Source organism: Passer domesticus, chromosome 4 (assembly GCF_036417665.1).
Source record: "Passer domesticus isolate bPasDom1 chromosome 4, bPasDom1.hap1, whole genome shotgun sequence".
NCBI classification, from domain to species: domain Eukaryota; kingdom Metazoa; phylum Chordata; class Aves; order Passeriformes; family Passeridae; genus Passer; species Passer domesticus.
In genome coordinates, this window is record NC_087477.1 from 59,241,284 (window position 1) to 59,254,992 (window position 13,709).

Below are 13,709 nucleotides of genomic sequence, written 5' to 3' on the forward strand. Positions count from 1 at the left end.
CAAGTCCAGCCTATGACTGAACACCAACTTCTCAACTAAACCATAGCACGTAGCGCCATGTCCAGTCGTTTCTTGAGTGCCTCCAGGCATGGTGACTACACCATCTCCTTGGGCAGCCCGTTCCAATGCTTTGTAACCTTTCAGTGAAGAAATTGCTCCTGATATCCAGCCTGAACCTACCCTGATGCAGACATGAAGCCATGTCCCCTCACCCAGTTGCTGACCACATGGGACAAGAGGCCAGCTCCTGTCTTGCTACAGCCTCCTTTCAGGAGGTCTTTCTTAAACCATCAAATTATGTATTAAGAAGTGTACTTTTAAGCTCTTTCTGATCATTTAATGATAATGTAATGACATTTATGTTTTAATAGTGATGATTCTGAGCCAGCTTTTAATACTGGATTTTGAGAGTGCCAGATAGATATTTTTTAAACATTTGAATTTGTACAGTTTTTGATTGGTCTTACATTTACCTAGACTTAAAATTGAGGCCATTTATTTTGTGGTTGAATTTTAAGTGTATCAGAAGGACTATAGATGGTCTCAGATCCACTTTATGTACAGACCTGGTATAGTTTATGAATAACTTCAGAGATCAGAAAACGTGCTTTAGTACATTCTGTGGTTTGTGGTTTTTTTGTTTCATTCTAGATGGATATCCCAGAAATGAAATTGAATACAAATGGAAGAAAACCTCTGTTGAAGTGGCAGATCCAAAATACTGGAGATTGTATCAGTTTGCATTTGTGGGGCTACGAAATACAACTGAAATTTCTCATACCTTGTCTGGTAAGGCAAAGTGTTGAGTTTTATTTTGTGCAATATCTATTTAGATCAACACAATAGATGAAGAACCGAAAACCATATTAGATGTCATATAAATACTTCTTATTCTTTTTTTTTTAATTTTTAGGTGATTATATTATTATGACAATATTCTTTGATCTCAGCAGACGTATGGGATATTTTACTATTCAGACATACATTCCTTGTATACTCACAGTTGTTCTTTCATGGGTGTCATTTTGGATCAATAAGGATGCAGTTCCTGCAAGGACTTCTCTGGGTAAGAATGTCTTTTTTCAGCCTTGAAAGATCTGGTAGTCCCAAAGAAAACAAATGTGCAGTAGGGAGTAAATGAACCACAATTTATTCCCCTTCAGTTTGTGACCATTCGTGTTCTCTCTTTTGAACTGCCACATTGGGAGTAGGAGAATCCTGCTGTAGTTGCATGGCAGAGTTTAAGGAAGCAAAGCTGAGCATGGAAATCCCGATCCAAGTTTGTTGGTCTGCTGTTGTTCACATAAATATGTTTTTTCTTCTTTATATTTTTTTTATCATCGCCAGGGATAGTCATGTGGCAATTATTAGTCTGACACTTAGCGTCAGGGAACAAATGAAGTCATTACTACATGACCAAAAATGGTGAAAATCTGGTTTCGTTTTTTTGGGTTTTTTTTTGTGTTTGCATTGTTTTTTTGGTTGGTTTGTGTTTGTTTGTTTGTGTTTGAGGGGGTTTGTTTGGCTTTTTTTTAGTAGAATGATTCAATTATTCTTTTAGACCCAGGATAAGACAGAAAATTTGCAACCAAAGTTGTACTTCAAGAAGTTAAGCCTATAATTCACAAAAACTCCTGCTTTTACAACAGACAGTTCTGAAGTGTGTTGCAAGTTCTAATACAAAGATAATTCTGTGTTAGTGTAATCTTGGTTCACCTGTTTAGCACAGCATCAGTCTGCTAAATTTGACTGTTTAGGATTCCAGTGCTGTCTTGGAGGAAAGTTGTAGTCCCCATGTAAAGCCTGATAAACGGGTACACGGAGTGCACAGGACACAGCTTTGAGCTCAGCAGGGACAGATGCTTATAGGAGAACTAGTGGCAGCAGTCTAACCTATTTTGGGGGAAAGGTCAAGAGCTGAGAGTTGTGACTTAGGAAGTTAGAGATGGGAGTTAATTTTCCTCATTAGCTGTATTGCTGTGAACACACCATTCCTACCCTACAAGATCATTTGCTACCAGAAGCATGAGCCCACGCTTTAACTCCCTGCCTTTCTCACTGAAACTGGACCACCAGCAAGCCTGCCAGATTAATGAGTCAAGAGAGAAAGTAAGCAAGAGCAAGCATCGCTCAGTAGCCTAATGGAAAGGTAAGGGAAGAAAATCTCAGTTTGGACCCTAACTTTATGTTATTTGAAAGTGCTGCAAAATGTAGTGGAGTCTAAGTTCTCAAATAAATAAGTGAAAATTACTTTTGATAATTTTAGACCTTGATGCAGAAAATTAATCAGATTTCTTTGACTCATTGAACATCATTGTGGACTCTGACTAGTTTCAATACAATAGTTATAACAGAAAAAAAGTGTTCTCTTGGTATCTTTCTAGTTCTGTATCCAGTTTTTTCTTTTTACAAAGCACTTGTTATATGCCATGAACCTAAAACTCCGTCTTTGATGTCACCGTTAAGCTGAAGTTTTCAAGCTCTCACTTCAGCAGTACTAGCCTTCATCTACTCGAGATGGAATACAAACTTTTGTAATATCTTATTTACAGCTCCCTGCAGGTAACTCTGAACTCCTTTCTTGTAAACATGCAAAAGCCATCACAGGACAGCTTGTAGGGTGACTTTTCTTACATGCAAATATTCTGGAGGAGGAGAAAGAGAGTACCTGTCAAATAGACACAATTTTATGGAAAGAGAAATTAATACAAGAAAGCCAAAACTAAGCAAGGTTTATCAGGGCAGGGAGCTGTTTTGCTGTTGAAGGTTTGCTCCCTGAGAGCCCCCTGTGCCTTTCACATAGCAGACAAGGCTGGGAAAATTTGTGTCTCTTTTTGTACTCTCTGAACGAAAGTCAGTACAGGGAATGATGGATGCCACTTCCCACCTGGAGGGTGTGCTGGGGTCTGGTACCCTGAAAAGGCTGGAGCTTTTTCTCTCATATCTATTAGAAGATTGTGGTTTCCCAGAGCAAAAGATTTGAGGAGATTACAGATATTTAAATATTTAGTTATACAGAGGAATGCCAAATCAGTTTTCAAAAGTGTCTGATGGGACTGAAGCACTTTTGAAGAACACTTTGGTCATCTGTTTGCCCCTTTAGGCATGTAATTTCATTGGGAAATCTGTTGGGAAAACACTACTGCCTTCGTGCTGCAGGAATAGTCCATAGCGACCAGTGATTCCATGCTTTGATTTGTGAGCCATAGACAGTTTTAGCCTGGTGTAATGCTTTTTGTTTGTTTATTTGTTTTGGTTTGATTGTGTTTGTTTTAGTTTTTAATAAACTTGTGCATGTAAATAACAAATTGTTTATGTGTTCAAGTATTGCTTTTCAAAGGAAAGGTCACACTTAATTTTGGACTGCTGTATAAATGGATTTGCATCTCCCTGAAGCATCAAATAGAAGAAGAAAGTGTTAAAACCTTATAAATTCTAAACTAATGAAGAGTGGTATAGTTGAGATTTTGAACACATAACTATTAAGGCCAATTTGTTCTTTTAATTAGCTTGTATGTAAGTGAATCAAGGGAAACATTTTCTGTCACTTAAGACAGTGTTAAAAGCATATCTGGTAACTTAGACAATGAGACCAGAAAGCCGTGAATGTCATCAAATTTGATCTTCTATGTCTTCTTAAGAAGCAGACAATTGGAAACATTATTCATTTTTCTTTTGTTTACCAAAAGCTTGAAATCATTGATAAATAATACTCCTTTTATTCCTGAATGCATCGTTTTTAGCATGTTAATCGTTTGAGCTAAGGGACTTCCTTGTGCTTATAAAATTTGTGTGGTTATTTGTACCCATTTTTCTACTGTATTTATCTGTACATTTCACATCAGATTTTTTAAAATTTAACAAACTTAGTGTCATTGTTTTTTCAGTGTATGTTGAAAATAGGAGGGATTTAAAGGGAAGGGGAAATGTGCTGCTTTCTCTATGATCCCATGGAGGATGCTGCATCCATAGGGATGGATTCTTGCCATAGCACCAATGTACATGAATATAACCAGTGGTGAACCCACTGACCCCTCCTGTTGGTCAGTCCTTATATGACTCATCAATTAATTAAAAACGAATATGATTACTTTTGTTGGTGACAATATGATTTGATCACCTATACATTTCTCTCTTTCTTTTTTTCTTTCTTTACAGGGATCACAACAGTGCTGACCATGACAACGCTGAGTACAATTGCTAGGAAGTCACTCCCAAAGGTTTCCTATGTGACAGCAATGGACCTTTTTGTTTCAGTTTGCTTTATTTTTGTGTTTGCTGCCTTGATGGAATATGGCACCTTACATTACTTTACCAGCAACAGAAAAGGGGTCAAAGGAAAAGAAAAGAAGGCAAAATCTAAGCCATCAGTAAGTTTAGTCAAACAAGAAAAAATAAAAATACAAAGTGTTTTTATTGTAGCATTCATTTTGAATAACTGCTCCTTAAGTAGAAAAGCTAATGTTCAAAGATAGTTAACACTAATATTTATTTTTAAATTTTTTTTTTTTGCAGTTGGGTGCTTGTACTAATTTTATGTAAATATAACTAGTGAGCAAAGGGTTTATATGATTTCACATATGTGAATGAGGACACATGAGCCTAGGGTGGCTTGATATAATATTCCATATCCTTGGTGCTTCTAGAACAGCCCATGAAGTGTGTACCCACAGATAAGGTTTTGTAGGGCACAGTGCTTCTGAAAACAGCACCTGGCAGACCACAGCTAAAACTGTAGTAGTAAAGATAATGTGCATGGACTGAAGGTATGAGGATTTCTTTGGATCTGCATCACCTAAGTCTTACAAAGCTTTGAAAAGGAAAAAAATGCTTATTATTGGCCAGTATTCTGAATCCCACTACAGAAATTCTATCTTAACTCTTTTCTAAATTGGCTCCTCTGTTTCTTTCTGGCTAAATTAACCTTCTGCTTTTAGAAGTTGATGTTTTTATGGTAAACCTCCACATATCTCAGGGTCAAGTATTATCAAATTATCAATTTTAAGTCTTTCTGTTTGTGTGGTAAGAATATTGCTATTTCCAAAGAATTTATTGTTGGAAGTCAGTACCAATATTTAAAGGTAGTCTTTAAAGTAAGAAAACATTGGAGACAATAAGAGAACGGAAAATGTTATAAAACCCCTTTCCAAATCATTTCATCAAAAGATGCAGGAGCATACCTGAACCATAATACCAGTTGCCTTTTCTGGATGAAGGCTGAATACCAGCTCTGTATGAGGTGAAACAGAAATGGATATGAAATTACTGAAGTAATTGCAGGTATGGAAGTGCAGAAATCCTGTTATGAACCATATCCATTCTGTGACTTACGTCAGCAGGAACTGGTGCACCCATTCTGAGCAGCACTGCTGTGGGCCTCTCTCTTACGGGGAAACTGCGAGGCTGTTGGGGATTGATTCCAGGGAAATGAGAGCCCCTAGGCTTCATTTAGTGAGCTGTTCCAAGGGGATCAGCTATGTATTTAGGACAAGGCCAGTGGTGAAGTGTTAATACTTCCCTGTGCTGCCTTGGTAAGACATCACTGTGATCCTCAGGGAATCCAGCACAGTCAGGAAAACTGGAAAATGGAAACCTCAAACTTGCTTCCTGTTAGTGGTAGAAACACATGTGGGAACAACAGAAGGAGCAGAACACAGGCTTTGGCAAGGGCATAGCTGAGTTATGAGGGTAAAAGGTAACAGAGGATGTGGGGGCATCACAGTGTCAGCATAGCAGATTCAGTTTCAGGTTGCTGCTACAACGAGGTCTCAACAACACTCGGTGAGCGGGGAGCTAAGTAGATCTGCTCTTGGCATGCACAGTGAAGAGCAGGTGAAGATATCAGGATGTACTGCTGTATTCAAACCAGGCAGTTATTAAAGATCAGCTGTTGACAAATCAAAAGACACTGAAGCAGTTTGCAAGTATGTTCTATTGAGTGAAAGAATGCCACTCTGCAGAATCTATTCACAAATCACCCGTGTGTGCAATAATCTGCCAAATGCTTTGAGATTTTCAGCGCATACGAAAATTTTAAATGCAGAATAATGATGAGATAGAAACTATGAACTTACTGAATAAATAGCTGGAATTTGCACTAAAATTAAAATTAGCAATATAATACAAAAATACTGTTCAATCATGTTTTACTGGGTTCTTAAATGGTGCTTTTTCTTTCTAAGGAGTTGAAAAAATAAATCTTCTTGAACAGAATATTTTAAACATGCTATGCCTATAAGACCATACAAAATAAAGAGATTACATAAAGAAAGGGATAATTAAATTTAATATATTTAGATGCATGGATTCTAATTTGGTAAAAGTTTTTCTGGTGATGTTTTAGAAAAAGCTGTGACTTTTCTTGCTCAAAATAAATAAAGAAGGTATCTAATTAGTTAATGGGAAGTCATACCATTACAAATCCTTTTCTTTTTATTCTTTTTTTCCTTTTATTTTTTCCCCTTTATTTTTGTCAAGACAGTCAATTGATAGACTTCTATCAATTCTTTTTGTTTTGTAGTTTCAGATATGTAACTAAAAAAAAACAGTTTAATTGTTAAAGTCGGTTTAATTCTTTCTGAAAACTCATTTATAAGTGATTTCTTCCTTGGGAAACTTGCTTTGCATAGATCTTCTATTTCTACTGCAAAATGCTATAAATGGTTACTATTCCAGGAACTGATGCCAATAAGCCACAATAAAGGATCTTGTGAAAAAAAAAAAAAGGCGAGATTTTGCAGATGATTACAGCAGTTTTATCTTAGAAAATATGTGCTGGCATCATTCAAGAAAGGTAGTATGAATTGGCTTATACAAATCCACATTAGTAAGGATAATGAGTTTGGGCAGGAAAGATTAAACTTAATTAGTTGTGGATCTTGTTCTCGTCATCATTCACCTGAAATAAATGTATTACCTGTTCCATGATCTCCACAGAAAATGACTTCCTTTTTTACTTGTATTAGTGTTATTGCAGAATAATTGGGGTTTGATCCTATCAAACTGTATTATAAATGATCTCACAATACATGCTGTTTTATCTACAATTTCAGTACTTTTATCCATAAAAAATCAGCAGGTACTTCTATATCTACATATTGTGGGTGTTTTGTTGTTTTGTTTTGGTTTTGTTTTTTTTTTTTTTTTCCAGTTTCTTCCAATTTATACAAAGGCATTTTCTTGTTAGCTGTTGGTCTTTTTTCCTCTTTTCCCTCTCATTGCCTCTTACACACATTTTATGTACTTCCTGTAGGTAGCTAAGCCTACAGGATGACTGTGTCTGCACCTAAGCCACCTCTTCAAACTTGTAATTCAGTAGCCACCTCCAGTCTTTGCTGGTGTTGTGAACAGTGGAAAGCAGTACTGTAAATTTTTCCTTCTCCCATCATGTTTCTATGTTGAGGATTCCTGTTTTATCCCACTAGTAGAAACAACTCATCCCATAAATCTTACATGGGCAAAACCAATAGTGAGCAGAGCAGACTAGGTGTGAATCAGAAATAGGCACTTTTCCCTGTTTATCTTCAGCAGAATAAAGACTTTTTCTTAATTTCAAAAATAAATTGAACCTATTTTTAATGTTTTATAAAAATAACCTCACTTTGCAATGCCTCAAATTAGGATAGAAGCATATAACTCCTGTTTCTTAGTACTGTCAGTATTTTATCATAACTGAAAAGAATAATGAGGTCCTTCAGGATGATAATTAGCTCCCTAGGTCATCATGTATAATCAGTTTTGAAACAGCAGTCTGTGTGAAACTTTCTCTGGTAGAGACACTTATTTAATAAAACTATTTGAAAACATGGTGGATACTGCACTGCATTAACACCATCCCTTGGGATACCGGGTAAAATGCCCCTGAAGCAAAAGAATGTCACCTTAACAATGTATAGGGGTCTGTGTACTGGCCAAAGTAATTCCCAGGAAGTGAGGCAACAGGACTTTAAAGGATAACAAGAAGCTAAATGAAGGCTTCCCACTTTCCATATTTTTTCATGTGCTTTCATTGTCTATCATGTATAATTGGTTAATAATATCCTGTTATATTTTCTCACTGCTTCCTTTCCTGCTGTTTTATGTCCTTACATTACAAAATATGAAGAATGTGGAAAAGAGAGAACACAATATAAGAGTAGTGTTAATGTAACCCTTCTCTTTGGTCAGAAGATTTTAGAAGCGATGCCAAATGTGGGGTGGGGTAAGTCGAAGAAGGATTATGGAATAGTTTAAAACAGCCATGAGATTTAGAAAGAGAAGATAAAGGACAGATGAAGAGAATATATTTTGAAACAACCAGGGAAACAAGGATGATGCATATAAAACTGTGGAGAAATGAAGAAATAAAAGGTGAAAAGGTGGGTTGTATTAGTGTAAGTAAAAGGAAGGTGGAAAGGCAAAAGTCACAAGTAAGGGAATAGCAAACACTCTATTTACTAGGTAATAAGCCACCCAGATTTTTTTGATGAGAATTATAACATATTACGCTGAGTTTTTATCAGGTACAAGAAGATTGTTATGACCACAGAAAGTAAAAGTAAGAATCAAGAACTTAATTAATTGGTGACTTGAGTGGCATTCTCCTAAGGAGCCATGTCTTGGATTCTAAAGGGGGGCTGTATTGTTTAGGGATTTAACATTTGAGGGTTAGATGGCATAGCCTGCTCTTACATGTCTCAGTCTGTTAAACTTCCCCAGTGATGCTGTGTTAAACCCATTTGCTTTTTTATTTTTGTGAAAATGTAGCTTCCAGAAACTCATCTAGTCTCCTAAAGACTCCAAAAGATGGGAGGACCACCATTCCTTTTCTAGTGGTGATTATAGCCTGCTTGTGGACTTGACTGTGACCCAATTATCAAGAAGTGACTGACTTCAAAATGTTTGTCTGTGTTGTGTAGATGGGATCACCTAACCCTGTCTATGTAACTAATTATCTACTATTCCCAAATCCCAGCACAACCCAGTTTTCACTGTGGCAGGTGAAAGTAGTTCATGATCTTTTGCCTGCATGTGCTAATTACATATAGCAGTTCATAATTTTCTAAGCTCCCCAAACTATTTTCTTTAACACAAGAATTTCTGTATATTGTACTGAAGGTGGTTATATTGCCAGGGAAGGCCTATGGAATTATTTAATGTGAGGATAAAAGCACACAAAACTATATTTCCCTTTTTTTTTTTTTTCTTAAGAAACCACCTGCAATTGCTGTTCGACCTGGATCAACACTAATTCCAATGAATAACATTAATCATCTCCCTGAACGTGATGATGATTATGGATATGAGTGCCTAGAAGGAAAAGACTGTGCTAGTTTCTTTTGTTGTTTTGAAGACTGCCGCACAGGATCTTGGCGAGAAGGAAGAATACACATCCGTATAGCAAAAATTGACTCCTATTCTCGAATCTTCTTTCCAACTGCCTTTGCATTGTTCAACCTTGTTTACTGGATTGGCTATCTTTATCTGTAAATTTCAGAGGTTTGACAAACTCAGAAAAAAATATTGATTGAATAGTCATTAATACTTTTAACTGAGCAAAGATTAGAGCTGGTCCAAAATGACTCAAATTGTTTGTATGCTTTAAAAATTTGAAACAATGAGAGGAAATATGATGATGTAGTCTCCCTCTTGTGATCAGCTGTAGAACTGATACTAGTATTTTGAAGAGAACATTTTAAAATAAATATCCCTAAGATTTATCTTTCCTGAACACACATACATACATTTTTTTCCAGCTCTAAGAAAATGCAGAATCACAGGCTATGCTATTTAACTGAACCAACCATAAGCTCTCAATTTTAATCCTAAATGACAATGCAGAAGGATTTTGTAGCATCTCTTACACCTTTGCAAAGAAAGCCTTAATTAAATGGGATTAGTTACTCTCATCCATTTCATCCATAAGGTGATGATTTTACTAATCACTAATTTTAAAAAGTTGAAATGTAACATTTCTCTTTTCAGTCAGCCATTTGTTCTATCCAGTATGTTAAAAAGTGTGATTAGATGATAACTAATCAATTCAGATTTATACAGAATGCAGATATAGGAGCAGCTAGGAATGGATGTGTCAAAACACCCAAGGATAATTCTGAGCTTGTCTTATCTTGACCATGGATAGAGACTTTTGGCTTTCAACCTTAGATTACGTTTATATCTGTGCTCCATTTCCTGTTCCTGTTTCCTGCTCATTGTCGTGAGTTCCCCAAAGTTGTCCAAGAGGTCTACAACTTTCAGAAATTCTTATCCCGCTGCCATTGCCTGCTCAATTCATGGAAAGCAGACTGGTGTTGGCCCAGATTATGGCCATTAAGCATGATGTTCTTCACATACTCAGTGTTGGAGAAAAAGTTATAACCCTACATTTGGAAGAATTTGTATCAGCAGAATTTGGAAGGCCTGTTACAGTGCTGTGGTCATTGTACTCAAAGTGTTAAATCCCCAGTCCTAAGAGTGCAGTGTGGGATCTGGCCCCCTTTGCACACAGCATGGTTTTGTAGATCCGGTTTGTTACTGCACATGCCGCTCACTGAGCCAGAGCCAAGTGGCATTAATGTATTGAATGTGTAGTATGGATTGATGGTTAATTACCTTCTTGATATTTTTTTGCTTCTAATGGAAAAGATGTGTTATGGAGCGGAGGTTAAAATAATCCTTATGCATTGCTGAACCTTCTCCAAGATGGGATACATCCCCCCAAAATCGTAGGACCAGTTGTCCATCCTTTCTGTGGTGAGAGCTTTGGTAGAAATCCTTCAGGAGCTGTCTTTCTGTACTGACCTGTTGGTGTTGACTATTGCTGCTGGAAGCATTTAATATCTAATTTCTATTTCTAAATACATTGTCTTCATTATGGAAAAGTGCAGTCTTTCCTCCTTTCTTAAAGACAAATTGGTCTCAAGTGAGCTTGCAAAAGTCACTGTAAAATTAAGATATGCATTAAGTAAAAGTCAGCATTACACAGAAGACCTTACAGATCTTTAAAGAGGATTAATGGGATTAGTATTTGGCTGTAGGTAAGGATGTTCAGTACTAAAGATATAGACATGATTAATAGCTAAGAATAGAAAATGTTACATTAAGAGCTCTCCCCTTCCCCCAATATTTCTGTTGAATATGCTCCCTCTTCTGAATTTCTTAGAAAGGATTACTGTATTTATAGTTTAGTTGGTACCAGGCATAGCTAGATATGATATACAATACACATTTCAGAGGAAATGTTATTCCAGTGTTGAGCCCCAAAGTTTAATAGATAATGTGAGATTATGTGCTGTTGTTATGGAAGGAGAGAGGTGTGACAAAAGATCCAATTTTAATGAAAACTTTTTTCAGTATTTAGCTGATGACATATAGGAGTGGTTGAGAGAATCTGAGAGCCCTGATGATGAGGTGGGCTGGCATTATTTGTGGTATGACCTTTCTGAGTACCAGCTCTTCTGACTGTTGGACTGAGTGTAGAAGTGTGGTATCATTAACAACATTGATCTGCTATAATTTATTGGTTTTTTAGAGTCTCATTTTCATAAAATGTTCAGTCCAAAAGAAACATGTCAGTTTTTATTCCATAATGTAGGTTGATGCTTTTTGACAGCATGCTGAACACTTTCTTCTGTAGGAGGGATGAAGGTGGCTTCAGCAGTATATTGGATGTGTGCTTGAAAAGCAGTCAGCTTGCTGTACAATGCAAGGCCCAGATTTAGTGAGTCCCTGAGGTTCATTAATTCACCTTTAAACAAAGGAAACTTAAAGGAACTTGGCACTGCACAAGAGGAAATTCAAATTTCACAGCCTGCTCTCCTCTGGCTCATCTAGTTAGCTTTTTCTATTCATGTGGTTGTCAGTTGCCAATCGGCCTCCAGTGACTGAATTGGAGAACTGAAAACATTCAGAATTGGCAAGGGATGGATAAGAAGTCTTTCATCTCTAATTTCTATGGAACAGTGTAATGGAGTATTAAACCTATTGAGTGTTATGGCTGTTTGGCTTATGGATACACTTGCTTCTGTCTGTTGACAAACTTTTCTGTGTACTTCATTTGTTTCTGATGAAATAATTTTAGTTTCTCATAGTACTGTGAGTGCAAATAGGAATGAGAATGCAGTGAAATGTAACATGGCATGTAATAAATTTGTTATTTTAGTCCTATCCATTTTCTTTCTAATCTGCATGTAAACGTTTGATTCCAAAAAATCTAAGTGATACTTTTAAAAAATGGCAAGAAACAAACAGTATAATTAATTGGAGTTAGATGCTGCAAATTTTCAAACTTAACTGGATAAAAAGTTTTTTTACTCTTACTTGGGATCATATTTTTTGGGAGTCATATTATTCTGACCATCGCTGCATAAGCAAACACTTAAACATATTCCTAATTAGTACTGTTATTAGACCAGAATTCAGAAAAGGGAGTTCTTCTGTACTGTCATGAAGTGTGATGCTATCATGAATTGATGCCATTAACACATGCTTAATTTGCACTAATTTCAATAATGAGTGTTCAGTAGCTCAAATAATTGAATATTAAGGATGTGAACCAGAGCCTTTTCAGTAAAAAAATTTCTTGTAGAAAGAGAGGGACATAAGAGGAGAAATTGCTCTAAAGGCAGAGAGGGGGAAAAAATCTGGGAAAACTGTTTTATACTGCACCTATCTTTGGCATATCTTGAAATGTATTTTTCAAAAAAGAGACTTTTCCTTGATATTTCTGTATTAGTGTTTACCAGTTGTCTGTTTTAGTAGTGAGTACAGATCAGTGTGTTATTTTTTGGTAAGGTTCTGTCTATGATTGTACTTCACTGAACTTCAGTGCATGTCTTTTGCGTCTGAATAAATCTGTTTTATGTAGTGGCAGTGCAACCAAAGCATGAACTCTGAGTAACGTATTTTGTATTCACATGTTGATATGCTTCAAAGACTTTAACCTTATCCAGTTTTCTGGCATTCAGAGATATAGGATTGTGTTAGACTTTGCAGGAGAATCACCTCCAACAGTATTTTTATAACTTTCTGTTCTTTATTTGGTATGGTAGTAAAACATTTGTTTAAAATTGATATATGAACTGTGCTTTGTAATTTGTGAACACTTTACAATCAAAAGAGAACAGGTGGAGTCTGGATTTAAATGTCTATCTGCCTAAAGTAAGATACGTTTAATTTGATTGTATCACTCATAATTTTTGTCTACTGTTTCCAAATAGATGAGAATTAGTGCAAATACATTTTTCTGTTACTATAATTATTTTTGTAGAATTCATTGTAATTTTAGTTATATCTTAAATGTGATCTTTCATGTTTATGAAATGATACTGTATTTTTTAGTCATTATAATAGATACAGAAGATAGAAACTAATGTACAATTCCACAGCTGAAAAATACAAAGCCAGGAATCAGAATTACTGTGCTTCTGTTCCTAAAAAAGCTCAGTGGAAGTCCACATGCCTCATGAATGTGCTGGAGGGGGAGATTGACTCACAGGGGGTGGTAGAATAGTCTCCAGACTGTAGAAAAGGCCTTTGCATTGGTTCATGCCATGAATTTTCTACAAAAGCGGTTTAAATGGAGGAAAGGAATAGATCTATCCTTTTTTTTCCAGAAATCTCTTATTTCTGCTTCATTTCAGTCATCAACAGCAGTTCTAATGCTCTGTTTGTTGCCACATGAAACAAAACCTGAAAAATTATCTTTATTTTCCTCTTAGTTGGTTAATATT

General features: G+C 36.2%; 1 protein-coding gene across 11 annotated transcripts in view; it reads left to right on the forward strand.

Moving 5' to 3' along the window:
* The window catches only part of GABRG1 (gamma-aminobutyric acid type A receptor subunit gamma1), a 54,211-nt gene extending 40,819 nt beyond the window's left edge, over positions 1–13,392 (forward strand). For all 11 annotated transcript variants that reach the window (XM_064418271.1, XM_064418272.1, XM_064418273.1 and 8 more), the window contains 4 exons: positions 652–789; positions 914–1,066; positions 4,159–4,370; positions 9,190–13,392. In XM_064418271.1, the coding sequence (XP_064274341.1) occupies positions 652–789; positions 914–1,066; positions 4,159–4,370; positions 9,190–9,468 (782 nt within the window). In that variant the 3' untranslated portion in view covers positions 9,469–13,392. The remainder of the gene's footprint in view (positions 1–651; positions 790–913; positions 1,067–4,158; positions 4,371–9,189) is intronic.
* The last annotated feature ends 317 nt before the right edge of the window (positions 13,393–13,709 follow it).